At 50.8% G+C, this 25753-nt stretch overlaps 1 protein-coding gene across 4 annotated transcripts; it reads left to right on the forward strand.

The window, feature by feature from the left end:
- On the forward strand, positions 1–25753 carry LEXM (lymphocyte expansion molecule). Of its 4 annotated transcripts, none has more exons than XM_044238316.1 (10): positions 1–229; positions 2561–2648; positions 3129–3293; positions 3417–3539; positions 8395–8532; positions 8713–8868; positions 10324–10485; positions 11506–11631; positions 13183–13316; positions 24597–25753. In XM_044238316.1, the coding sequence occupies exons 1-10, from the start codon at positions 159–161 to the stop codon at positions 24667–24669; spliced, it is 1236 nt and encodes a 411-aa protein (XP_044094251.1). In that variant the 5' UTR covers positions 1–158; the 3' UTR covers positions 24670–25753. The 4 variants fall into 4 exon arrangements, with proteins under 4 accessions (XP_044094251.1, XP_044094253.1, XP_044094254.1 ...); XM_044238318.1 differs by having other exon boundaries at positions 8713–8856; XM_044238319.1 differs by lacking the exon at positions 1–229 and adding an exon at positions 1632–1805.

Raw genomic sequence — 25753 nt, forward strand, 5'->3', positions numbered from 1 at the left:
TTCCTTTATTGTGCACTCATCGTTCAACAAATATTTACTGGGCTTTTACTGCGTGCCAGGTACAGTACCAGGAAGGGAGTGAGATAGAGTTTCTGCTTCTGGACCTTTGCTAGGGCCTCTTCAAAGGGCTGGGGATGGCCTCTCATTGAGATTCTGCTATGTGCCAGGAGTGTACTCAATCCTGCTCGAAGTCTGGAGGGAAACAGAGATTATTAGCTTCCTTTTACAGGTAAGAAAGTGGGGAATCGGAAAAGGAAATGAATTGCCCACATCTGCTCAGTTGGGAAGGGGTGGAGCCTGTGCTTAGATGACCACGGGTGTGTGTGTCCCCAGGCCTGGCACCTCTGACCGCCAGCTCAGTGGTGCGGGGTGGGTACTGTGCCAGACATGGCCATGTGCCTGCCTGACCTGGGGCCTGAGAATCCGGTCCACAGCTATGCCAGGCATCTGGACTTCTAGTTCAGTGCTATACTGGGATGTCAGAAGGGTACGGGGTGGACCCTGAAAGGAGACATACTGTCCCGGGAGCCCAGCTCCACCATGGACTGGATGTAGGACCCCAGGCAAGTCCTGCTTTTCTCTGGCTTCTGCCCTGTCGTCATCAAATGGAGTGTGGCTCTGTGCTGTGCCTCAGTCTTAGACCACTGGGAGGATCAAATGTAATCATGAGCGATGATAAGAGATGTAGCATGACCAAGGGGCACTGATCAAGGGATAAAGGAGGAAAGGGAGCTGACCATACCCTGCTGGTGGACTCAATTCCTTTCTTTTCTTTTCTTCTTTCTTTCTTCTTTTTTTTTCTTTGTTTGTTTATTTATTTGAGAGAGAGAGAGATCCTGAGAGGTGGGAAGGTCAGAGGGAGAAGCAGGTTCCCCAATGAGTAGGGAGCAACATGTGGGACTCCATCCTGGATCTCCAGGATCATGACCTGAGCTGAAGGCAGCGGCTTAACTGACTGAGCCACCCCGGCGCCCCTCAACTCCTTTCTTTACTAGCACTTCACACACACACTTAAGGATGAGTTTGGAATTCTCCTCCTCCAGGAAGCCTTCCCTGACCTACCCACCTACGGGCTGGGTCTGAGGACTCCTTCTCTCATAGGGAAGGTGTGGTTACTGGTTCCCCCAGTAGATTCTCAGGGCCAGGATTACGCATCTTACACAGCATCTGCCCAGGGTGGGTGTCTGGGGGTCTGTGGGGGACAGATGAGCCCGGTCTCCATCCCTGCAAGCCTTCCCTCCCTCTCTGCAGCCCTCCATACTCTGGCTCTCCTTGTTGGTTCCCACTTTCTCTACCTTCCCTCTCCGAAGTGGAGAAGGAATGCGGATGCCCTCTTCGCCCAAGCCGAGCCCTCTCTGCGGCCCCCGGCGCCCCCATGAGCGTCCGTTAACAGTACGAGGCATTTCGGAGCCTCGCTCTAATAGGCTCCGCGGCCTGCCGGGATAAAGCAAGACATCGGAAAGGGTTCCTCCACAAATGACTCTAAATTCCGACCAAATGGCATCCATATGAACCATCAGGAAAGCATTAAAGCTGCAGGGCTCAGAGAAGGATCTCAGTCAAGGTGGCGCGGAAAATGTGCAGAGCGGAAGCTGAACGGCAGGGGGCGCAGACGCGCACAGAATCTCTGGCGAATCACAGGTCACAAGGCGGGGTTGCCGCGGCAGCAGTGGCCGCTGGCCCCAGCCCTAAGTTACCTCGCCGGGAGTCCCAGTTGAAGACCTCACTTGGCGGGGGATAGGGGGGACGCGGGCCATGGGCAGCAAATGGTTTAGCGGAGCACCCTTCGGGGTGCAGAGCCACAGGTGAGAGCTCCCCCCGGAGGCGCGGCTGGAGTCTGGGGGAGGAGGGAGAGACGGGAGGGGGCCTGGCAGTGAGGAACGGGGCCCCGTCTTTCCAGGTCACACCGGCTGCCCTTCTGGGCCCGGGGCTCATTCACCATCCTTAAGTGCTTTGAAAGCGTTTGGAGAACACCTCCTGTGGGCCTTGCGCAGAAAGGCCGGCAGCCCAGCGTGGGGGGGGGTGCTGTCACTCCGCCCAAGAGAAGTGGGCAGGGTTTCAGTGCAGGGGTTCCCCCCACTCCCCACATTTACACCATCTACGTGTATCACCTACTCTGTGCGGGGCACAGTTCTAGCACTTGCGGACATAACAGCGAGCATACGCCAAAAACCGTACTCTGGGGTTGGCAGTTCTCGTCGGGAGGGGTGGTTGGAGTAGATAATAAACCAAAAGGAAAAAGATATAAAATGTTGGGTAGTGATAGGGCTAAGGAGAGGAAGCAAGTTGGGAGGAGAAGCTGGGAGGTGCTGGCAGGTGGTGGTTGGAAGGAGAAGATGACTTTTGAATAAAGGCCCCCAGCAAAGGGGAGGGGACCAGGCAAGGGTGGTGTCCAGGGGGAGAGAAGCAGGAAGGACAGAGACCCTGGGGTCCCAGCAGCCCTGCTCTTGCTCCAGCAGCCAGGTCCTCTGGGAATCCAACACGGCCACCCCCCAGAACTGTCCACACGGGGTCTGGGGGCCAGGCCTTGGGCTCTCACTGGGCCTCTGTCCCTCCCTAGGTTTGATGTCTCTGCAGTTTACCCCAGCCAGAAGAAATTCAGCACCTTCACAGAGGCCCCATACTCCAGGCTTCATTCTTTGGACCTGGTAAGTTTGTGTAGCTTCCCTACAGCCCTTTCTCCCCCATGCCCCCCTCCAGTGCCTTGCCATTGGGGAAGAGCTGAGTTGTGTCACTGTTGTACCTTAACACCTCTCCAAGCCCCCAGTTGGGAGCATAGAATGTGGCTCAGAGTCGGGGCCTTAGATGTGCTGATAAGCGCAGGACTGGGATGAGGACCACGTGGGTTGGGACCACAGAGCCCCGGGGGGCATTTCCTCTTTGGCAAGAACTGGCTGCAGGCTATACCAATGATACTACCCTTCCCCACTATAGGGGAGTATAAGGGGATCAACGACAGGGGGTGTTGTGATGGTCCTGTGAGGGCCATGCCCTTCGATGCTAGGTTGGGGACTAGGGGTAGGGGCTGCAGTGGGCTCGGCCTGTCCACCCCCAGCTCCGGGTGGCCTCTAGGGGGAGGAAGTTGCTCTGTGGACAGATTCTGTGGATGTGACTGTGCACTGACTCAGTCCCACATAGGACCTGGGACCTACAGCTCCAAGGAGACCTGCTTTAGCAAGAAGAAGCTCAGAAGGGAGGTGGGCACAGGCTGGGCCCGGGCCCAGGAAGCTGTCCGGCTGACCCAGCTGCCCCACTTCCAGTACCAGACCATCATGAAAGAGAAGCAGCTGCAGGTGACTCCTCCTAGGCCCTGCAGGGCTCCTCCCTTGGGGAATGCCACCACCCTCCAGACTCCTTCCTGGGAGGACCTTCCCAAGCTGAAGGTTCTCACCCTTTGCTTTCTTCTCTTGGGGCAGAAAGAGAAGCTGGGGCCAGGCTCCTACAACCTCAAAGACTTCCTGGAAGAGCTGAAGGAGAAGCCCTGCAGCACCCGGGGGCTGCTCAGCTCGGGGGAGGTTCGCTTCCGAGGATTCATTGGGGTAGGTGTTCTCAGTACTGGGGAGGGTCCCCCCCCCTCCACCATGCTCCTTTCCATCTGCAGAGCATGCAGCCTGGCTGGTGCTGGACACACCCCTCCTCGTGCCATGTCCTCCCCAGGCTCGGCCAAGCTCTCCTCTGGGTCTCCCAACCCGCCCCCACCCCACCTCCTGCTTTCCAGTATCACAACCTTGAGTCCAAGAGCCGTCATATATTTCCATGCCTGTCCCTCACTGGCCCAGGAGCTTCCAGCCGGCAGGGACGGGTCTGGTTCATCTCTGAGTCCCAAGCACAGAGTCAAAACATCTATATTTTAGGTGCTCGACAAACTCATCCACCTGTATGTCCATCTGTCTAGCCAGCAAATAATGTCTGAGCACCCACTAATTGCCACGCACTCTTCTCGGGCTTGGGGACTGAGCAGTGAGGAAGACGAGCCCCCCCCCCCCACACCATGGAACTGGGGCCCTAGTGGAAGGCACAGTGGTACAGAGAAGCAAATCAGGACCCTGAGGAAAAATGAGACCAGGAAGGGATACAGAGTGGGGGAGGTGCAATTTATAGGGTGGTCAGAGAAGACCTCTGGAAGGAGGTGACATTTGAGCAAAACCTGCAGGACAGGAGCGCTGGAAATTCGCGATAGCTGCAGGAGAGCATTCGAGGCAGCAGGAACAGCAGGTGTAGACCGGGAGTTGAACCAGCGGGCAGGAGGCCAGTGCGGCTGAAGGAGGGGCAAGAGCGGAAGGAGGAGAGACAGCAGAGGAGTGAGGGCCAGAGCGCGGGACCTCGCAGCAAGGCAGGGCTTGGGGATTGATTCTGAGCGCTGTGGCAAGACAGAGGAGGGTTTGGACAAGGGAAGGGCCTCATTTACATTTTCAGAGGAGCCCCGTGCTCCTGGGGGTGGGGCTCGGAGGCATCCAGATGGGGGAGGTAATGGTGGTAAGGGGTGGAGCAGCATCCGTGTGGGTGGGGGCGATCATCACATATGGGGAGAACAGAGTGGGGTCCTGGGCATGAGGGAGAAGGCAGAAGTCACACCCTCCCAGAGCAGAGTGCGCTCTGAGGTTTACTAAGTGCCCTCCTCCCCTGCCCTGGTGCTCTCTGCACTGGATGCTCTTGGTCTCCTTCCAGCTCCGCAAATGGGCCAGGCTCTTTCAACTGGGGCTTTCCTCCTGCCATTCTCTCCACCAGAAGTGTTCTTCCTCTCCCTCTCCCTTGGTCAACCTCCCCTGCTGCCCCTCACTCAACCCTCAGCTGTCAGCTCCAAGGTGACTTCCTCCAGGAAGCCTCCCTGACCCCCACTAGGTGACAGATAGCTCCTTTCCTAGGAGTCCTGTTCATGGTTGTGTCTAGTGTTTCTGCTCCCCTGGACATCAGCCCCCGAGGGTGGATGACATCTGCCTGGTTGGCTCACTGCGGGACTCTCAGGTCTTAGCTGTGCCTAGCACTCAGTGGGCACATAGTAGGTATTTGTAGACTGAATGAGTGCAGGCCTGTTTGCTAAGTACAAGGTGTCCCAAAACATTCTCAGTGTTTGCAAACCTTCCAGGTGAGGCCCAGGAGGCTCAGAGAGGATAGATAAGCCTTTTGCCTTAGGCAAGCAGGAAATACCCATCCCCAAAGCCAGGCCCTTTCTCTCTGCCTTACCTTGGTGAAGCCTGGAAACTATAGCTCTTTGTATCTTAGGCACAGAGGCTGTTCACGGCTGCCCTGAGGCATTTCAAACTGAGTCATTACCTTCAAGTCTAAAGTAGTAACAATTGACGAGGTATGCCACGTGCAGGTGCTATCCTGAGCACCTGAGTGTACCAATTAGCCTAATCCTCACAACACCTCTGTGAGGTCAACCCTGTCATTATCTCCGATTTACAGATGAGAAAAAGAGCCCAGAGAGCTAAAGTAACCATCCAAGGTCACAGAGCTCTGAGTGGTACAAGCAGGATTTGGATCCAAGGGCGACCGCACATAAGCAGTGTACTTGACACCTAGGTGGGTTCACTGGGATTTTGTTCCTTGGTGGCCCCTGGATGACAGTCTTGGCCAGAGCCCTGCCCAGATGGTGACAGAGAAATAAGCCTGATGCTTCCTACCTGTGTCTCCAGCCTAACCCCGGGGCATCTGTGAGTGTTGGGTGAGTGAGGGTGAAATGTCCCACTGCCCGGCCCTCGCTTCCAGCTGGTTCTTCTCCTACTTTGTCACCCTATCTGCTTCTGCAGTAACCTCCCCCAGGCCCTACGGGATTTTTCTGAGCCACTCTCCTGGGCTCAGGGCTGGACAGCAAGCTCAAGGGGGTGGCCCTGCTCTGGTAGGGGCAGAAGGCAATCCCTTTGGAAGCTCATGTCCAAGGCCCATTTTCTGTCTTCTTGCTGTGAGACCTGGACTGGGAGCCTGATGGCCTCCTCTGGGTTACAGCTGTCTGCTGTCCAGAATGCTGACCCCTCCATGGGTCCAGCTGAAGAAAAAAAAAAAAAAATGAAAAAAGCTGTGCCAAATCCTACATTCCCATATACCTCCTCCAGAATTAATCACTCCTGCCTGGGTCCCCAAAGTGCTGACAACCAAACATTCCAGTCAAAATCGTGGACTTTCAGGGTGCCTGGGTGGCCCAGCTGGTTAAGCGTCTGCCTTCGGCTCAGGTCATGATCCTAGGGTGTTGGGATGAACCCCACATCGGGCTCCCTGCTCAGTGGGGAGCCTACTTCTCCCTCTGCCTCTCCCCCTGCTTGTGTTCTATCTTTCTTTCTCTCTCTGTCAAATACATAATAAAATATTAAAAAGAAAAAGAAAAAGAAAAAGAAAATCATGGACTTTCACATCAGCTCAGGCGTGTTACTCCACCTTGAAACCTGAAGGGTTGAAGGAGAGATGAGCCCCGGGCTCTGGGCTGGGCACTGTCCATGGACTCCAAGCACAGCAGTCACTCTCTGTTGTAACTGCTGCTGCTGCTTCTTCTTTTTTAAGATGTTATTTATTCATCTGAGAGAGAAAGAGCACAGAAGCAGGGAAGAGGGGTATAAGCAGAGGGAGAAGCTGACTTCCCACCCAACAACGCAGGACTCAGTCCCTTGGATCATGACCTGAGACAAAGGCAGATGACTGAGCTATCCGTATTGTAACAGGCTCTTCTAAGGTCACCTCGAAGGTGCCCCCGGGCTCATGGCCCTCCCGCCCCTGGAGTTTACACAGGGCCTTGGGAATCAGCTCAGGAAGAGATTGGATTTTACAGCTGGAAGCTTAGCCACTGCTCCTTTCTGGGGGTAGGACCTTGGACTTGAGGTCGGACTCTCTGAACTGTTTCTCCATCTGTTAATTGCGGATGGTGCTGATTTGCTCTCATTGGGTCACCTCCAGGACCAACGTGCTGAGGCTTCTGAGGCACCTCACACACCACGCAAGGACCCAGCTTCCTCCCTGGCTGGAAGGAAGCACACCTGCAAACCCCGGGCCCTGGAAGGAGGCAACGCGTCGTCCTGTCCTCTGAGGGCAAACAGATCCCCAGCAGGGCTTCCTGCCTCCTCCATCCTGTCCTATGGGGCTGCTTCCCCAGGCTGGTTCCGGTGGGCAGTGGGCCGGGCTGAGCCATCTGTGGGGCGGCAGCGACCTCGTGTGGCGGAGAGAAGCAGCGCAGCAGCAAACGTTCCAGGTCTCTCTCCAAGGACCACCTCCCCACACCAACCCACCCACCCATCTGCACTGCAGGGCGCCTCCCCTCACCCCACCTACAGAAACCATACTTCCTACCCTGGCAGTGGAAGCTCCAAATACTCACTCCAGCCGCAATTCTCCGTCTCTCCTTTCCCCTCAAACTCTCCTCCTGACCCCCAAGACAGGCATCCCACCCTGACTTAGGTTTTGGTGCCCAGTATGGGCTGAGCGCTGTGCAGGAGATTTTATAGACATCATTTAAAATTTCCTCCTCATTGTCCTGGAAGAAAAACATTACTATCTCCATGTTACAATGGTGGACCCTGAAGCTTAGAAGGACGAAGGGGTGTGTCCAAGGTCACTCAGCTGTGGAGCAGCAGAACCAGGATTCAAACCCAGGACCCCAGACCCTTCCAGGCCACGGCATCGTTCATAGCACAGTGAGAACCCCATTCATGCAAATGCAGGGCTATAAAATGGGTGTAACAGATGGCATTTCTAAGGCCACCGAAGCCGGCGACTGTCTGGGGTGATAGGGAAGGAAGGCTTCATTCCCAGGAGAGATGACATTTGAGCTGGGTTTGCAGAATTAGACTTTTCTTTTCTTTTCTTTTTTTAAGATTTATTTATCTGAGAGAGGGAGAGCGAGCCGGCACACACGCCTGTGAGTGGGATGGGGGGCACAGAGGGAGTGGGAGAGGGGAAGCAGACTCCCCGCTGAGCGAGGAGTCCCACCCTGGGGCTCAATCTCCTAGCAGAGGGAGATCATGACCTGAGCCAAAGCCAAGAGTTGGACGCTCAACTGACTGAGATGCCCAGGTGCTCCAGAATTAGAATTTTCTGAGGCCAAGAAGGCAGGGAGGGCATTTTGGGGGGTGGTAACAGCACAAGCGAACACAGGCAAGGAGGTTGGCAGAATGGTATTTGGCGAGCCACAAGGAGCCCATCTGGCAGGAGTGTGTGATGGAGGAAGGCAGCGGCATGAGACGAGTTGACCAGGCCAGTGGGGCCCCCGGGGAGAGCCTGAACTTGGGACTGAAGGTTCGAGCAGTGGTGGAACTGTTGAGACCGAGCACGCTGTGTGCTGGGGTGTGGTTAACACACAGAGGCCCTGAACATCCCGTTCCCCTCCCAGGGGCTTCCCTTCCTCAGACATACTCCGCATGAGCAGAGGGACGGATGACCTTTCTGTCCCTCCCTCCCCCCTGACAGAACTACTATCCAGGCCCCGGAAATTATGGGGTGAAGGGTAACCCATACACAAAGCTGGAGGAGAAGTCCTGCGGCCGCTCTCACTCTGAGGCCCAGCCGTGCCGGACAACCCACAGGATACCCCCCATGGCTCAACAGGTACCCGCCCCCCCCCCACCTGGCCTGGCCTGGCCTGCCTTTCTGCACAGTCCTGGACCAGAGAGGGCACAGAGAGGACTCCCAGGGCAGATGGGGAAACTGAGCCCCCGTGGAGGAGGGGGCGGGAAGGGCCTGCTTCAGTGGTTCTCCTGGGGGACTGCCATCTGTGCTCTGTTCTAGGGGAGTGGTCTGGCACCAGGCACCTACTCTTTCAAAAGTGGCATTGAGGCATACTTGGCAAAATCTGTGGGCACCCGAGGCTTCTACGACATATTCTCCGGTGACCGCAGCAAGCCGCAGCCTTACGGGCATTTCTCGGTGCAGGTGTGTACCCAGGTGAGGCGTGGAGCAGGTGTTCCCCGCCGGTGTGGCCAGCTTCACTCGCCACACTGGGAGCACCACCAGCCTGTGCGCTCCCCACCCTCGCGGCCCCCGTGCACCGGGGCACCCTGTGTTGGGTGAGGAAGTGGGGTGTCCGCGCCTCTGGGAAGGAGAAGAGCTAGGGTCTGAATGCCAGCACGTCTGTCTGGCTTACCTGCACGGACCGCAGGGGAGGCACAGAGGGTCACAGTGCCAGGGCTGGATGCCACAGGGCCCCCGACGGCACAGGTGTGGGTGCCTGGCTATTTTGGAAGCACTTTCCAGACGTCACAGGCCCAGCTCCCAGAAGTGCTGTTAACGAGCCAGAGACCTGGAGGGCCGGGAGGGCCGGGAAACTGAGGTCGGATTTTAACTCGAAGCCCACCTTTCCCGTCCCCGTCACGCTGGTCGTGTGATCCTTGGCATGGCGTTTTGCTTTCTTCCCGTTCGTGGCGACTGGAGTTCAGTCTCTGTCCCCCAGCCCGCTCATTTTGTCTCCACTCGCTGTGCGAGTTTAGGGGCAGGTCAGAGTCACGGGCGTGACCGCCGCTGTGGCACTTCAAGTGGAAAAGGGGACACGATCATGAGTAAACACCTCACAGAGCGTCGGCAGGTGGTGACGAGGGGTTGCTGGTGGTGAAACATTACGCTTCGGACTGATAGGTGACTTGCCACAGAATAAGCCCTCCACACCCACCTCCTCGCCAGAGCCTCCCGCATGCCCCCACGACCAGCTACCGACGTGGTCCCCTCCAGCACAGCAGGGGTCGTGGGAGAGAATATGTTTTATTATCTAAAGAATAATAAACTTTAATTTTTGGAGCATTTTTAGGTGCACAGCCTACTTGAGCAGCAAACCCAGACACCCAAGGAGGTGTCCCCTCCCTGCCTGGCCTCCCACACTGGCCACATCCCGCCCCAGGGTGACAGATGGGGTACGATATACTGACATTATTATCACCCGAAGCCCATAGTCCTCCTGAGGAGTCAGTCTGAGGATTGTGTCTTCTACAGGTTTGGAGAAAAGTGTCCATCATGGTAGTGTCCTACAGAGTAGATCACAGCCCGAAAAACCTGCTGTGTTACCCCATCATGCTGGTTTTTAGATATTTGGAACACTGCTCCTGCTGAGAACAAGATACCGGCCGTAATGCCATTGAAATGAGCACAAAAGTGAAGAAATGTGCAAATAGATGCTGGTTACGTTGTCCGGGGTGCACGGACATGGAGGCTGTGAGTCTCACTTGGCCCCTGGCCAGGGCTGCATCTCTGCCCCACCCCCAGCTTGGGGACATGGGGAGGCAGGATGGGCAGTGATGCCTCCGTGTGTGGCCACTTGCTTTTCTCTGCTGCTGAGGGTCCAGAGAGAGGGCTCGGATTTTCCTGGCCTAACAGACACCTTTTTTTTTTTTTTTTCTTTCTGTTTCCCAGAAAAGAAAGCCCAGGGAACTGATGAATTTTACGAGCTTCGTGGAAGAACTTAACTCACCTCACAATAAGAAGCGTGGGGTTTTTTCGAAAATTTCTCGCAACCCGGAAACCCCTACAGAAAGGATTTACTGGGCCACCCTTAGCCAATGCCCCCGAAAACTAGTCAGTGTCTCCCCCCGCATGACCTTACTTCCTTCTTCTCTTGGGAGGGGGCTCTCCTGCGGGTCCAGCATGGGATGGGGCTGGCTATTTCAGGGGAAGGGTTAGGCTTGGGTATCAGACCCATGTTGTTTCCAGTCCTGGTCTTGCCTGTCTTGTCACTCTGAGTAAGTCCCTCCCACTCTCTGAGGCTCAGTTTACTCTCTTGTCCTCTGAGCATACCCAGGTGGGTTGAGAGAGGTGAAGGCCTAGAGCTGGCAGCGTCGGGCTTGGAACCCCCCAAGTGCCCCTGGAAAGAAGCTGAGGGAACATGGGGCAGGGCAGTGTGTGAATAAGGGGTCTACCCTGACAGGGGACTGCCCCCCTGCTCCCTCCAAGGGGATGGGGCACTCCTCTCTGGTGGTGGGGTGGCTGGTGACCTGGATAGGCCCTCCAGGCAGGACCTGCCCCCCAGGGAGAACTGCTCAGGGCTTGGGAAGGAGTAGGGCCTGGAGGAATGAAAAAGGGTGCCACCATTTCCTGAATGCCTGCTCTGGGCCAGGCATCTTCTAGCACCCCAAAGTAGGAGTTAGCATTTGCATTTCACAAAAGGAAACTGAGGCCCCAGAGATGGGGAGGGATTTGCCCAGGCTCCCCCAGCAAGTATGAGAAGAAGCCAGCTCCTCTAGCTCCAAATCTGTGTGGATTTCACTTCCCAGGCTGGAAACACCTCTGGGGCCCTCCCAGGCCTGTGGGTCCTTGGGAACCCTGAAAGAGGGGTCAGGCTGAGGGCGGGGTTAGAATGGGTGGCATGGGCTATGAGGGCTCCACAGGGCTCCAGTGGACATCCTCCACAGGGCATCCTCACAGAGGATGAGTGAGTTGGAAGGTGGTTGGGTAAACCCCTCCCACCCCTGTTTTTGGCTCAAGGCCCAGGGCTGCCAGGTCAGCATGAGGTCAGCTGCCCAGACCCCTCACCTGCCCCGGCCCCAGGCTGACACCGCCAGACCCCTCCAGCTTTCTGCCCCCATTCCTTACCCCTAGGCCACGTCTGGTCCTGGTTCATGGCTTCCTCCAAAGACAGAATGTAAACGGGTCAGCCAGCCACCGTTCCTGTTCTCTTCCAAGCGGATGGGCATAAAGGCCTGCCAGATGGTTTTGGGAAGCTGGGTGAGTGGGTCTGGAGTGGGAGTTACATGGTGATGGGCAGGGAACTCCCTCCTGTCTCTACAGGCAGCCCCAAGCCCTCCTTGCTTTTAGGAACAGAGGCTCTATGTGAGCCCAAACCCACTTCTTTCTCCCGAAGGGACGAACACCGATTCCCACTGTCTTACTTCTCTAAGGCAACGGTTTCCAGACGTGAGTGGGTATTAGCATCCCCTTGGAGGGCTTGTTAAAACTCAGATTGCTGGGTGTCCCGCCAGAGAGTCTAACTTGGTAGCCTGTAGTAGAGCCTGGGTGTCTGCATTTCTAACACGTTCCCAGCTGCTGCTGCTGCCGCCGCTGCTCCCGGGATCACACTTTGAGAACCGTTGCCCTAAGGGACGTCACCCCACAGCCATCCCGTTCTCTGATTTTCTCAGGGAACTGCTCCCTCCGTTCTCTTTGTATTTGTCTCGGGGCCTCTGGGGCAGTTAGCCCCCTTCTCATGCTTGGTGAAGCAAGGTCCCCTTCGGTCGCCGACCCCCTCCCCAGAGGCAGCCGTCCCCACGTGTGCGATGTAACCTTTCGTTAGTGTTCTTGTAAAACAGCTAAGCTCTCGGGTTGCGTGTGCGTGCCTTCTTCATTTACACAAATGGCACTGGGCATCGAGCTCATTCTGTTTCTTACTCCTGCCCTTCAGTCTTTAAGTGCTTCTTTAATTGCGTTCTAATAGTCACACAGAGAGGGGCGTGAATCCTAAGTGAACGGCTCCATGAACGGCCACAGAACGGACTCACCTGTCTCTGTCCATGATGCTTCCACCACCTCCCCTCGCACCCCTACACCCCTACACCCTCCTTCCCATGATGCTCCCGCTGCCTCCCCTTGCACTCCAACTCCACCCCACCTGCTCACCCCGCTGGAGTGCTGGCTTGGCCGCCTCTGTGCCCACACCCTGTCGCCCTGCCTGATTCTCAGGAGGACCCGATAGTCAGCTCTCTGCAAGCTTCTGTTTTCTCACCCCAAGCCGGCACCTCCTGCAGAGGAGAGGGTCTTTGCTTGGGGACCCAAGAAAAGGTATTTAGATAAGAGCCAGATGCTGCTACCGTGGGGTTGGCCACTCCAGAGTGGGAGGGGTAAGGTGAGATCCACGTTTGGGGGCAGAAGACACGCCACCGGGACCTTGCTGCCAACTAGACTGGCCTGTCCCCTGTGGGCAGCACCTCAGACCCTGTCTGGCTCCTGTCATCTCCCAGGCCACTGTTGGCACAGTGGCTCCGCAGGTGCTGGGGTTCCTGGCCCACCATTGTCCCGCCCTTCCTGGTAACTTTGGGCAGGTGGCTTCTCTCTGAAAGTCTCTGTTGGCGCCTCTTGATTATATCAGCGACTGTTCCCAAGTGAGGTCACATGCTGAGATACGAGGGGTTAGGACTTCTGCACATCTCTTTGGAAGACACAGTTCAAGCCCTAACAGGTGGAATAGGGAGCAGTGTGGTGGTGGAGGGGAGGGACTGAGTTCAAGTCTCCAGGCCAGGCCTTGGGCTTGCTAATGTCCTGCCATCCTCTCCCTCCGTGCAGAACCCTGTCGGTGTGGGTCGCTACCTCAACATCTGGCTGGCAGAGACCAAGGACCATCGACAGCGATATCGATCCCTATTCCTGGATGGATCCAAGCGCTACCCCTCAGACCCAGCCAGGGACAGGCTCCTACAGTGAGTGCTCCTGGAGCTCTGGCAGAGGGGCAAGGGCTTACTCTGGGGCGGGCTGGGGTTCCCCTCTTCTCTCCCTCCCACCAGCTTGTGCTTGCTTCCCATGGGAACACAACTATATGGCCCCTGGGGCCAGCCCGACAGCGAGGCAGTGGAGAGGGTTCAGACTGCCGCCTGCGCTGCCTACTGGCTGTGTGAGGTGGGGCGCATCCATTGACCTCTCTGAGCCTCCTTTCCTTCAACTGTGATGAGCAGAGGACTGTGGGGCCCCCAAATGAGAGGCTCTGTCTAGAGCTCCTGCTAAGGAAAAGAGGCTCAATGCTAACTCCTCCACCCACAACCCCCACCGTCTCAGTGCAGCCTTGGCTGGCTTCCCCATGCAGAATCTCAGTTTCTTGGTGTTCGTGATGGGGTTGCTAAAACTGGTTTCAGGGAGCTGTTGTGAAGCCTAAGGAGAAAAGGTGCCTGAGATGCCATGGCTAAGTACAAAGCAGCTTGTAAATGCGAGCTGCTCCATATTTTATTGACCCAAGAGGCCATCAGGTTCAATGTAATCTCCATTTCAGAATGTTCAAGTATGAATAAACATGCACTCTAGATCATTCTGCTGTTGGAAAATCCATGAGGGCATGAGGACTGGATTGCTTGGGGAAAGCCCAGCTTTTAACCGCTTATTTTTAGCAATAGTGCTGTTGTGTGTTTGTTCTTGATTTATACCCTTGTTTTGCGCAGGGGGTGGGGGAGCTTTTTAAGAAAAAGATTTTCCTACCTGTACAACTGATTAACAGTTTGCTTGGAAACTGTTAGGTGTTAGGTTGGAAATATTTTTCCTCCAGAATTTTGAAGACTTTGTTCCATTGCCTTTGAGAATTCAAGCGTGGTGAAAATTCCTTTGCCATTCTGGTTTTCTGTCCTTTGAATGCGTCTTCCTCTCTAGAAGCTTTTAGGATCTTCTCTTTGTCCTTTGTGTGCTGAAATTTAGTCTTAAATAATCCTAATGTGAGTTTGTTTTCACCTACAGTTGTGGGTACTTAGTGGGTTCCTTCCATCTGGGACAATTTTCTGGGAAAATCACTTGCATTTGTGTCTTTGGTGATTTCCTCCCCTCTGCTTTGTCTCCCTTCTTTTAGATGAAGGTTAATTATCCTGGTTTGATGTTTTAGCTTTCTTATCTTTTTTTTTTTTCTCTTATTTCCCATCTCTGCCTTTTCCATCCTACTCTTTGGTAAATTTCCCTTGTCCTTATCTTCGAACCCTGCTATTGCCTTTTGAAATTTTGGCTTCATATTTTATAGTCTGCAAGAGCTCTTGAATGTTGTAGATTGCTTTCTTTTCTTTTCTCTTTTCTCTTCCTAGCCCTCCAGAGCATTGTCTTATATGCCATATGTTCTTTTATCTGAAGATAACAATGACAATTTCCCTTCAGTTTACTTTTGTCCCCCACATGGCCTGTGGTTCTTCCAAGTTCCTTATTTCTTTGACCTGTGTTGTTCATGTTGAAGAGGACTAACCAGGAGAGCACTGTTGAAGAGCACTAACCAGGGCTGTGAGTCTGGTGGGGCTTGTCGGTTGGTGGCTTCACCTGGAGTGAGTAGATGACGGGGGTCTGATCCTTCTTTTGGAAGACCCTCCATGTCGGTGTTCCTAGGTGCTTTCTGTGGGACAGTTCAGCTTCTCTAGAAAAGGATCCTACATCCTGGGGTGGGTAAATGTGGTTGCTGGTATTTAAGGGAGGAGGCAGGGGGATCTGAAGCAGGATATAGATTTCTACCTACTTCCTCTATTCTGATGACAGTGCCTGTCTGCCTAGCTTCCACTGTGCCCAGCCTCCCTCTCTGGAGTCACTATGCATACCAAACCTCCAGTCTTCTCCTGGGTGGGCGAGGAATGTTGTATGTGTGTGTCTAACTTTCCCTCTGTTTTCAGCCATTGGTCTTGCATCTGCATTTTGGTGCCTCCGATTCCTGGGTCTCTGGGGTTTGTGGTAGGAACTGGCAGGTTTCTCACTGGCTCCCCCTCTTGTAAGCAGCTTGCTCCATTTTCCAAAAAAACATGTCACACTCCTGGTCCCCTGATATTGGTCTCCTTTTCTCATTTGTCTATCTTTAAAACACTCCTTTCTAGTCCTTTCAGGAGACTGAAGAAGGAGCAGAGAGAGTAGAGATAAATGCATGTATTCATCTGCCTTGTTTACTTGAAAATCAAATGGAACACTATGAGTGTACAAAAGCACTTTCGTCCTCTTTGTAGCCAATGTGGTTGGGTCTATTTTATGGGTGTTCAACCAGGACCAGAGAGGAAAATATCTTGCCCAAGGTCACACAGCTGGTGAACTATAGAGTGGGTACTCGTATCTTATCTTTCTTTTCAGGGCAGGGTCCTTCCCATCACACATGCCCACGTGAAGATTTGGGGGTTCCTGCAGGGCCCCTCCTCCCTGGCCACCCTGTCAGCGAAGCTCCAGTCTGTATACTGTTTGTTCAGCAAGCGCCTGCAGGGAAGCGAAGGAGGCCCCATCCCCATTAGACCCTCAGCTTTCTTCCCTGAACATCTGCCTTCCCCGTGGGTCTGAACTTCCCTTTCACCACTGTGATCATATCCAGGACTCAGTCTTGTGAGGTTATAGGACTTCCTTTGTAACCTGGTTTAGAATTCTGTCTGCTGCTTAGCTGTGTGACCTAGAACACGTTATGTGGAGACAGACTTTGCTCTGAAAAATGAGAGTGAATGAAACAACCCACTTCATAGAGTCTGCTTTGAGGACAGAAGGAGATGATGCTTGAAAAGGTGCTCTGCCTGGGGATTCTGGTTGGCAGGTGTGTGGCAAGTCCTAGCTTCCTTGTCCCTTAGCAGCTGCTATGACTGGGCAGAATTCTATGTTTTAGTTATATAAGGGTTGAGTTCTTTAGAGAGCCTTAGAGCGCACATCAACCAGAAGAAACAACAGCAATTTAACTCACCCTCTGCTGTCAAAGAAAGAAAGGTATTAAGAAGGAAATTTGACAGGGATGGGGGAGATATGGGAGGGCATTTGGGTCCTGAAGGAAGTTGGGGGCTTTTAAAGATGAGGCCAAACTACTAAATATGATAGTAAAATGCTAAAGGCTTCTCATGAAGTCAAGAACGAAACAGGGATGCTTGTGTCACCAGCATTGTTCAACACTGGTGTGGAGGTTCCAGCAAATGCAGTAAGACAAGAAAAACAAATAGGAAATAAAACTCTTAAGGAAGAGCAAATCATCACAATTTATAATGTGCTTACCTAAAACAATCCAGGAGGGCTCATTTTAAAACTGTAAAGGTGAATAATTTCCTCTGATACTGTGGCCATAACTAATAGAAAACATAATTGAGAAAAAGGGAAGGATCTCATTCTTCGTAGCAGCACCATTGATAAATTGCATTGGGATAAACTTAATAAGGTGTAGTTAAGGTATACATGAAGAAAAATATAAACCTTTGCTAAAAGATGTCAGAAAAGGCTTGAATAACTGGAAGGAATACCATGTTCATGGATGGAAAGATTTGATATTGGAAAAAATAGTAATTCTCCCACTGATGTACTTATTTAATGTTATTTTAGCATATTTCAAGGGTCTAGTAGATGGAACTTGATACATTTATTATAAACTTTATCTGAAAGATGAAATACATATGAATATTAAAAATAGAAGTATAATGAACCTATTAAAATATATTTCCATATGCATAGACAACACGCTCTGGAGAACTAGACCCCAAACTTTGCTCATGGTTACCTCTGGAGTGTTACTAGGTTCTTTTGCATTCTACTTTGTTTGTTTTATTTCTGAGATGTTTGGATTTTTCAGGAAAAACATATAACATTTTTATAATCAGAAAAAAATAAGGCAAATAGAGGACAAGTGCTCTTGAGACAGATTACACACATTGTATGTTCTCCATTTAGACCCAACTCCAGCTGAGAGTCACCCTTTGTTTTTCAGATCTCAGTTTTCCCATCTGTAAAATGGGAACAATTTATACCTGACAGGGACATAGTCAAAGCCTATGAATGTTACTGAAGGGAAGTCAACCAGCAGATCCCTGTGGGTGTCTAATTGTCAGGCTGGTACATGATTTGTCTTGGGGCTCTGGTTTGACATTGTCCCGGTAACCCTGACCCACTTGGGCTCTTTCCTGGGTCAGGAGAACTGTGTTACAAGGCATAGTAGGTAGGTCATAGGTGGGAAAATGATTCCCTGATAAGCTCTTTCACGGATTCATTTGAAAAGCCTGCTCTGTGCTTGGTTCCATCCTGGGTATGTCTGAGCTGCTGATTGTTTTCAGGTGACTAGAAATGTTCTCTCATTCACTCACTGACTTTTTCATTCTCTGATTTCATATTTTAATTTCTAATTGCTCTTTTTTGTTTTCTGAATGTTTTAGTAACGTCATTCTCTTATTTCATGGATACAGTGCTCATACTTTCAAGATATTGTTGATTAAGACAAGTTTGCCTGACTATTGTCTCCTTTTACTAAATGCTTTTTTTCCCTACCTGTATATTTGTTTTGGCCTCAATATTCCATATCAGAGGTTTTTCTCAAATGTCTGGTATTTCTTGCCTGTGCATTCACATCTAACTAAAAATCCAACTGAAAGCTCTGGTTGATTATGGACTGCACATAGGATGATCAAACTCAGTGTTTTCACTGTTTTCAATGTCAGTTTTGTGAGATGTTTTGTCTTTTACTTTGGTGGAAGAAAACTCTTCTGGAGGTCTTGGCTACCAGAGCTCTAAGTGGAGAAGAGCCTAGAGGTCATATTTAGGGATTGAACTTCCATTTTTTTCCATTTTAAATATGGTACCCATGAGATCACCTGTGCCTGGTGTCATCCTGTACAAAAAACCTCTCTGTCTCCAAAGAATAAATTCTCCAATCTTCATTCATGGAAAGCACTCATCTGGCTGCAGAGAGTGGGGAGAGAAACTAGTACTCCACAGACTCCCTATGAGTAGCTTGGGTTTGGTTCTGCTTTCTCTCTTACTTCCAGAGGTACCTGGTGCTGCCGATTCATCAACCTCTGGAGTGAGAGAATTCCTAAATTTATCTTCTATTGGCTTAGAGTTTAGCTTTCCTGGGTCTGCTAGCTTAGTTATCGTTCTTCCATCAGTTTTTTAACTTCCAGTTTTTTTTTTAATCACCTGTTTCTTCTATTGTTTTTGTCCCTGGGAGTATATACTTTAAAAGTTTTTATTCCTTTACTCTTGTTTTAGTGGGATTTCACAAGGGAGATAAGTTAATGTATGCATTCAGCTCACTTAAAGAGTGGTAGAATTTCTGAGTTTCAAAGATAAAATAAAAGTCTTTTAAAAAAAAGTTTTGTATCACCTCTAAAAAGACAAATAACCTACAATTTAAAGAAAAGACAATCAGACATGTTTTGGGCTTCTCTTCTGACACATGGATAGAATACACTGTGTATGGAGTTCTCTATATAAGCAAACTGTCATTCATGTGTAAGGCAAATAGAGATGCACAAGGATTTAGGAAATATACTGAATGTGTCCCCCCCCACTCTCTCCGCCTGCCTCTCTGCCTACTTGTGATATTTCTGTCAAATCTTTTTTAAAAATAAAAAAAGGAATTACACACCCTTTAGAAATTAATTATAATTAAAACCCTATATCCAGTTGGAGCAAAATTTAAACTTTAATTGCTTGTGATATTGAACAAGAAAGATTGAAAGCAAAAGAAGCAAAAGAAGTCATTTGACTCTAGAAGTTTAAAAAAAAATCAAAACACATAAAAATAAAGCCGGAGTCAAGAATGAGCGAGAAGGAAGGGAGACGGGGAGAATGGAGGCATTCTCACTGGATCCTCACCAAGTCGAGTGCTGACTTGCTCTTGTTGACCCCTACCTGTGGCCCCTGCATGCTGGTTGTGATGACATGCGCCCTTTGGGGGAGACTCATGCAAAGTCCATGGGCTGTGAAGCCATAGAAGACAAAGGGTCAATGTCAGTGCCATCTTCCCTGCTGTATGCATGAGTTAGTGAGGCTTGGAGAGGAAGTGACTGCCATGGATAGGCAGGGAAGAAGCAGTGCCCCGACTCTGACCCTGGGCTTCAGCCTCTCCTCCTGGGCCCAGTTTTTGAAGGAGGCCACCGATGGCAGAACACCTCCTCAAACACTTTGCTGTCTCCAGTCCAGGCGAGGAAGGCTGTGTGCGGAAGAGTTGCGAAATCTCTTCCTGGGATGTGAAGTGACAGCTAATCCGTGTCACCTCTCACCCTCTGACCCTCACCTGCTTCCTCCTGCCCAACCATAGGGTTCTGGGCTTCCAGCTGAGCAGCCTGGGATTTAATTCCTGCGTGGGAAGGACAGCCTTTTGGTTTTCATTCTTTAGAGCTGTGTTTGCAATAGGTGTTTCATAAATGTGCTTGATTGACCAATGACCACTGTTTCCATCTGACCACCTTTCTGGCGCTTACAGCCAGGCCTTTTTTTAAAAGAAAAACAGATTTTTGGTTTTAATGTTCCTTTCTTTCTTAAAATATCTTATTTATTTATTAGAGAGAGTGCATGTGAGTGTGGAAGGGGCAGAAGGAGAGGGAGACAGAATCCCCAGCAAACTCCCCATTGAGGGCGGAACCCAACGCAGGGCTTGATCCCACAACCCTGAGATTCTGACCTGTTCCAAAACGAAGAGTCAGATGCTCAACTGACGGAGCCACCCAGGTGTCCTTCTTTTTTTTTTTTCCTCTGTAAGTAAGCTCTAAACCCAACACGGGGCTTGAATACCAGCTGAGCCAGCCAGGACCCCAGCCACCAGGTCTTTTTATTCTGTCTGGCCCACCCTCTTGCTGTGTGGACAAGAGAACTCTGAGCTCTAGCCAGGCCATGCTTTGCACCACTTTCCATGGGTTGGCCACGGTGACCTGTCCTTAGGACATCCTTTTGTTCGTTCCTGTCTGGAAAACCCCTATTCATCCTCTACAACTCTGCTTAAGTACAAAGCCTTTCCTGATTTGTCTGGTTAGTGACTATCCTCAATCTCCTGTGATCCCCAGGTTGAGGGGCTTTTCCCCATTATGCTGTAATTACTTACTCTCATGCTGTGGTCCCTACCGGATATATAGCTTCCAGATTCAGCTTCTTGATTCTGGGGCTCTGGTGTCTCACTGGCCTGCACAGAAGGTGCTCAAGGAATATTTGTAAAAGGGGGAGTCGGGGCATTAACTGGGGAGATGGTCCGGAGTCTGGATGACTCCATGAAAGGAACATGTGGGAAATTTCCAGTTTGATTTGGCAGAAGATTATTTTTCCTTTTAAGCTTTTTTGCCTGACATTTTTTTTTATCATGAAAAATTTCAAACATACAGAAAAAAATGTAAAGGATTTTTACCATGTATATCTACATACCTACCACTTAGATTATATCACTAACCTTTTGCTCTTCTTGCTTTATGACCTCTCTTTCTGCCTATCCGTCCTTCTGTCCATCTGTCAGTCCCCTTATAATTTGATAACGTGTCAAGTAGATGGCAGACATCAATACATTTCCTCCTAAATACTTCAGCATGCATACTACCTTTTTAGGATTTTAAACTAAAGCCATAGTCCTTGCTCAGAAATCTGAAGTTGAAATCCTAAATATCCATTCTTTGTAATAATAATAATGATAATTATTCTTGGAGCATGTTTATGACATACAAAGTGATTTCATAGGCATTTGCTACATACGATGACTTTAAAAGGGGGATCTCACTCTTGATGTTTTCCAGTTGAGATGACTGAAATTTGGAGCGAGAGTTCCTAAAAAGTCGCTGCCAGTCAATGGCATTCATGCACGCCGTCCTCAGAGCCTCACTGCGCAGTTGCTGCATGCCAGCCCCATCCTGACTGCTGGGACGGGGTAGAAGAGAACCAGGCAGCAGCTCTGCCCCACAATGATGCCCAGCTTCATGCAGAAGACACTCAGCCCTTCCCATAGTGATAGGGCAGTTGAGAGGGAGGATTGGGGCAAGTGGACCCAGGACTTCCGTCTCCAAACCCAGATACTTCCCTTGCTCTTTCCCCATGGTCTTCTGGAGGATGAGATGAGGAGGGAAGCCTCTTCTGACCCAGAAAGGCTAAGCCAGAGAATGCCTTTACAGTCTCCCTTTCCTCATCCCATCTTCCCCCCAACAGGTCAGTTTCTTTTGATTTCCTGGGCCTTTGTATACTGGAAGAGGAAACCCTTAGGAAGCTCAGCACGGACTCCCCTCCCTCCACAATTCCACTACACATTTACTGTGGAAGTATGGTGACTGCTGTAGACACAACATGGCACAAAGGAAATATGGGGTCTTAAGCTCCAAAGGAAGGCAGAGAAGAGAGGAGGTCATATTTTTACCCTTCCTTCTTTCCTTCCTTCCTTCCATCCTCCCTTATTTTTGGTAGAAGTGGGTAGGGATAGAGGCTTTAGCTTACTTCCAGGCTGATGGGCAAGGAAGAAGCAGGTGCTTTAGTTGCAAGGTAGTGGAACCCACCTCTTGTTCAGGCCGGAGGGGCAGTTTCCCAAGTGCAGAAAAAGGTTGACCTTGGATGAAGGCAGGAGGTGGGAAAGGCATAGAGGTTGATGAGCCGGTTAAAAGTAAGCCAACAATTTCTAGGGGGCAGGGGTTTTTGCTCAGAAAGTCCTAGGCAAATGGGGCAGAGGGGAGGAATTGTTTTAGAATCAGGGCCATGACAGAGGGCTCGGCAAGATGCTGTGTGAGCATGGTGTGCAGAGAGAGGAGCCACAGTCTGCATGGGAAGATGGTGCAGAGATGGCGGGGTCCCAGACTGCTGGCCTGGGCATGGACAGATGACAAGCCTGGCCAGCTGGGGGTGGCTGAGCAGCGGGAGGGTGGGGCACAGCAGAGGGTATGGCAAGAGATGGAGTGAGATGAATAGGCACAGCAGGATTGCGGCATCCTAATGCAGGAGTTTGCAAAGAGATACCTGTGATTCAAGCAGCCCACAAGCTGTCCTCAGAGTGCTTTCCACACAGAAGGAGGTCTTTGGAAAGGGCCACTGGAAAGATGTAATACTGGGGTGGGACTTGGCTTTGCCTCTTTGTGTCTGAGATGAAGGGACCTTAAGGGGTGATGATACTTTGTGGTAGACCCTTAAAAAAATGGGCTCTGGGTCAGGGGAGGAGATGGGTCTGTTGGTTGGCTGGGGCTGGCTGGTCTGGGATGGTCTTGGATGGGACAACTAGATGCTCTTCCACAGGGACTTACCTCTCAGCAGTCTAGCCCGGGCTTGTTCTCGCTGAAGAGGCAGAGTTTTGAGAGAGGACGTGTTCAAGGCCTGTGGCAGCCTAGGCTCAGAGTGGCACATCCTGACTTCTTCCATATTCTGTTGGCCTAGGCCAGCTGTAAGTCCAGCCCAGATTCAAGGGCAAGGGGAAGCTGACTCTGCCTCTGGTTGGGGAAACTGCCGAGTCACAATGCAAAGGGCTACGATGCATGGAGAAGTGGAGACTGGGATCCCTTTCGCCTTCTGTCTACGCCAGGAGCCGAACAGGATTGCATCTCCAGCCCAGCTGGTCCCGGCCATGTTCTTTCCAGGAGGGCTCACTTTTTCCAGGGAGGAGAGCATGTTTAGGACAGAGAGAAGAGCCAGAGCAAAGGACAGGGAGCAAAAAAGCTCAGGACGTCCGGAAAAGATGAGATGGTTCATTTTGGATGATGCATGGAGTGTGTACAGGCAGAACAGCCGAGAAGAGGGCAGATGGGACTGGCTAGGTCAGTCCTCAGGGACTTGGAATGCACAGCTACGCTGCTTGGACTTTATCCTGCCTGCAAAGAGCCACAGGAGGATTTCTTTAAAAGTCAGATTTACAAGAGTACAACTGCATACAGTAAAATTCACCCTTTATAGGAATATAATTCCGTGGGTTTTGACAAATGCCTGTGATCATGTAATGACCAAGGTGGGCGAGATGTAGAATATTACCGTCGCCCCGATGGGCTTCCTTGTGCCGTTCGTAGTCAGTCTCCTCCCCCACCCCCAGCCTCTGGCAACTACTACCAGGACTTCTTTCCTGGAGTTTTGCCTTTTCCAGAATGTTGTGTAAGTGGAATCATGCCATAGGTACACACTTGTGTATCTTTTCTTTTGTTTTACGTGGCGCTCTTGGGGTTCACCCGGGTAGTTGCGTGTAGCAGTAGTTCCCTTTGAATGCAGAGTTGTGTTCCACTGTATGGACGTACCGCAGGTTTTTTTTTTTTTTAATACATTTCCAAGGTGAGGGCCATCTGGATTATTTCTAGTTTGGGCCATTTTGAATGAAACTGCTCCAAACAGCCACATGCCGGTCTTTGTGTAGACACCTGCTTTGGGTTTTTTTTGGCAAATATCTACCATAGTGTGTCAAGGTCAGGTGGTATGTGTAACTTTATAAGAAACTGATAAACTGTTTCCCCAAGCGGCTGTACTGTTCTGTAGCCCTGTCAGCCGTGTGTGTGGGTTCTCTTTGCTTTATACCCTTGTCAGTTTACATGGAAGTCAGACAATAATCAAACACACAAATGTGTATCACGCAATGGCTGCTAGATGCAGTCAGAAACACAAAGCAAAGGGTTCTTGAAATGCCATCTTCCAGATGGCTCTTGGGATGGAACCAGAGTCTCCAGGGGTTCCCTTTGGAGGAAAGAATCGGAACAGTGCAAAGGACACTAGACTGAGGTTAGGGGCTCTGGGCTGGAATTCTGGCCCTGATTCCGGCCACCATGGTAACCTCAGGCCAGTTCTTGCCTCTCTCAGACCCTCAGTCTCCCTCTCAGGGTGAGCTAGACGATTTTTTTTTTTTTAAGATTTTATTTATTTATTTGACAGAGAGAAAGCACAAGCATGGGGAGAGGCAGGCAGAGGGAGAGGGAGAGGGATAAGCAGGTCTCTGCTGAGTTGGGAGCCGGATGTGGGGCTCGATCCCAAGACCCTGGGATCATGACCTGAGCTAAAGGCAGATGCTTAACCTACTGAGCCACCCAGGTGCCCCTAGATGATCTTTCAAGTGCTAGGATTTTGTACTTGAAGTTCTTATAAACCAAATTAGAGGCTCTGATGAACCAAAGTAGATGCAAAGGAAAGGAATCTCCTTTTTAGAACCAGGCTGTTTTGTTGCCGGAGGTCAGCCATTTTGTCCTCTTACCCATAGAAGATCCCTTGGGAAGCACAGCCAGCAGGTACCTGTTCCTCGCACCCCCCAACCCCGAGTGCCTCTCCAGGGATGAGGCCTCAGTCCTTCCAAGGGACCAGTTTCATTTTCTCTTTCTGTCTTTTTAAAGGGAAAGGATTACACCTTTTACTAAGGGGAAGTGCCCTCCAACAGTGGATTACAATTCAGATCCTACTCCTTAAAGCTGCATATGAAGGACAGCCTGTGGTGACCAGAGGGCCCGAAGGCCTGAAGACAAATTTGGGATGGGAGGTAGAAGTGGGAATTAGGAGGGTGGGGAAGGTCTTAGAGAAAGGGCCCATGGGAATGCCTGGGAGAGGGGAGGGATACGGTGGGATCACTTTGCTGGAGACATCCACCTGGAGGTCATGATGTCTGCTAGGACAGCTGGGGCCACATATCTTTTGATAAGGAAGATCAACTATCTTTAGAATTCAGATTCGCCAGTGGCACAAACATGGGAGCAGATGGACTAATGGAACTTCTTCTATTCTACAGCCAAATTGCTTGACTCCCTGATCATTAAAATCCAAAAAGAGGCAGAAAAGTGTAACATATGTCAGAAGACAGCTGTAGGCCCCATCTCCATCCAGGATGCTTCTGGAAACCCAGCAGGGCCTAACACTATTATGAGCAGGTTGCTGGCCCTCAGGCCATGTGCAGCCATTGGAAGCAATCAGTTTCATCTTTGGAGTTGGGGCTTGTGGGCACACAGGTCTAGCCCAAAAAGATGGCTCTGTGGGGTTGGTCACAATGTCCCGAGCTACTTCTTTCACTGTTTTTTGTTGGTAAGAGATTGTGTAAGGTGGGAGGATTGTGTTGTCCGTAGACATAAAGGAGGGTGGGACACTACAGCCTTAGCCCCAAAACTCCAATAATGGTGAAAAATACTCTTCAGAGCGTGCGTGCCTTATGAAAAGCGTTACTTTCTCACTCATGTCAAAATGACTGTTTTAGAGGAAGTAAAACTGTCTTTATTGTCAGACATGTCGCCTATGTGAAAAAAAGTCCTGTGAATCCTCAAAAAAGCTGATAAGCCAAAACAGGTCCAAACTAGATCTAATAAATCAGCTTAGCAAATTTTCAGGAAATAAGATCAAAATATCAAAATCAAATGTTTCTATATATTAGTGATAATAAAAATTGAAAATCTAAAATACCACTTATGATAGCAAAACTAGGAAATATTTAGGTGTAAATTTTTTTAATTAAAGATTTTTATTTATTTATTTGGCAGACAGAGATCACAAGTAGACAGAGAGGCAG

Source organism: Neovison vison, chromosome 2, assembly GCF_020171115.1.
Source record: "Neovison vison isolate M4711 chromosome 2, ASM_NN_V1, whole genome shotgun sequence".
Taxonomy (NCBI): Eukaryota; Metazoa; Chordata; class Mammalia; order Carnivora; family Mustelidae; genus Neogale; species Neogale vison.

Excerpts from the sequence above, each read along its gene's own strand:
- LEXM (XM_044238316.1), top strand. The coding sequence starts at position 159 with ATGTGCCAGGAGTGTACTCAATCCTGCTCGAAGTCTGGAGGGAAACAG. Across the intron at positions 3,540-8,394 it reads GCTTCCGAGGATTCATTGGG|AACTACTATCCAGGCCCCGG; the intron begins GTAGGTGTTCTC and ends CCCCCCTGACAG. Across the intron at positions 11,632-13,182 it reads AGATGGTTTTGGGAAGCTGG|AACCCTGTCGGTGTGGGTCG; the intron begins GTGAGTGGGTCT and ends CCCTCCGTGCAG.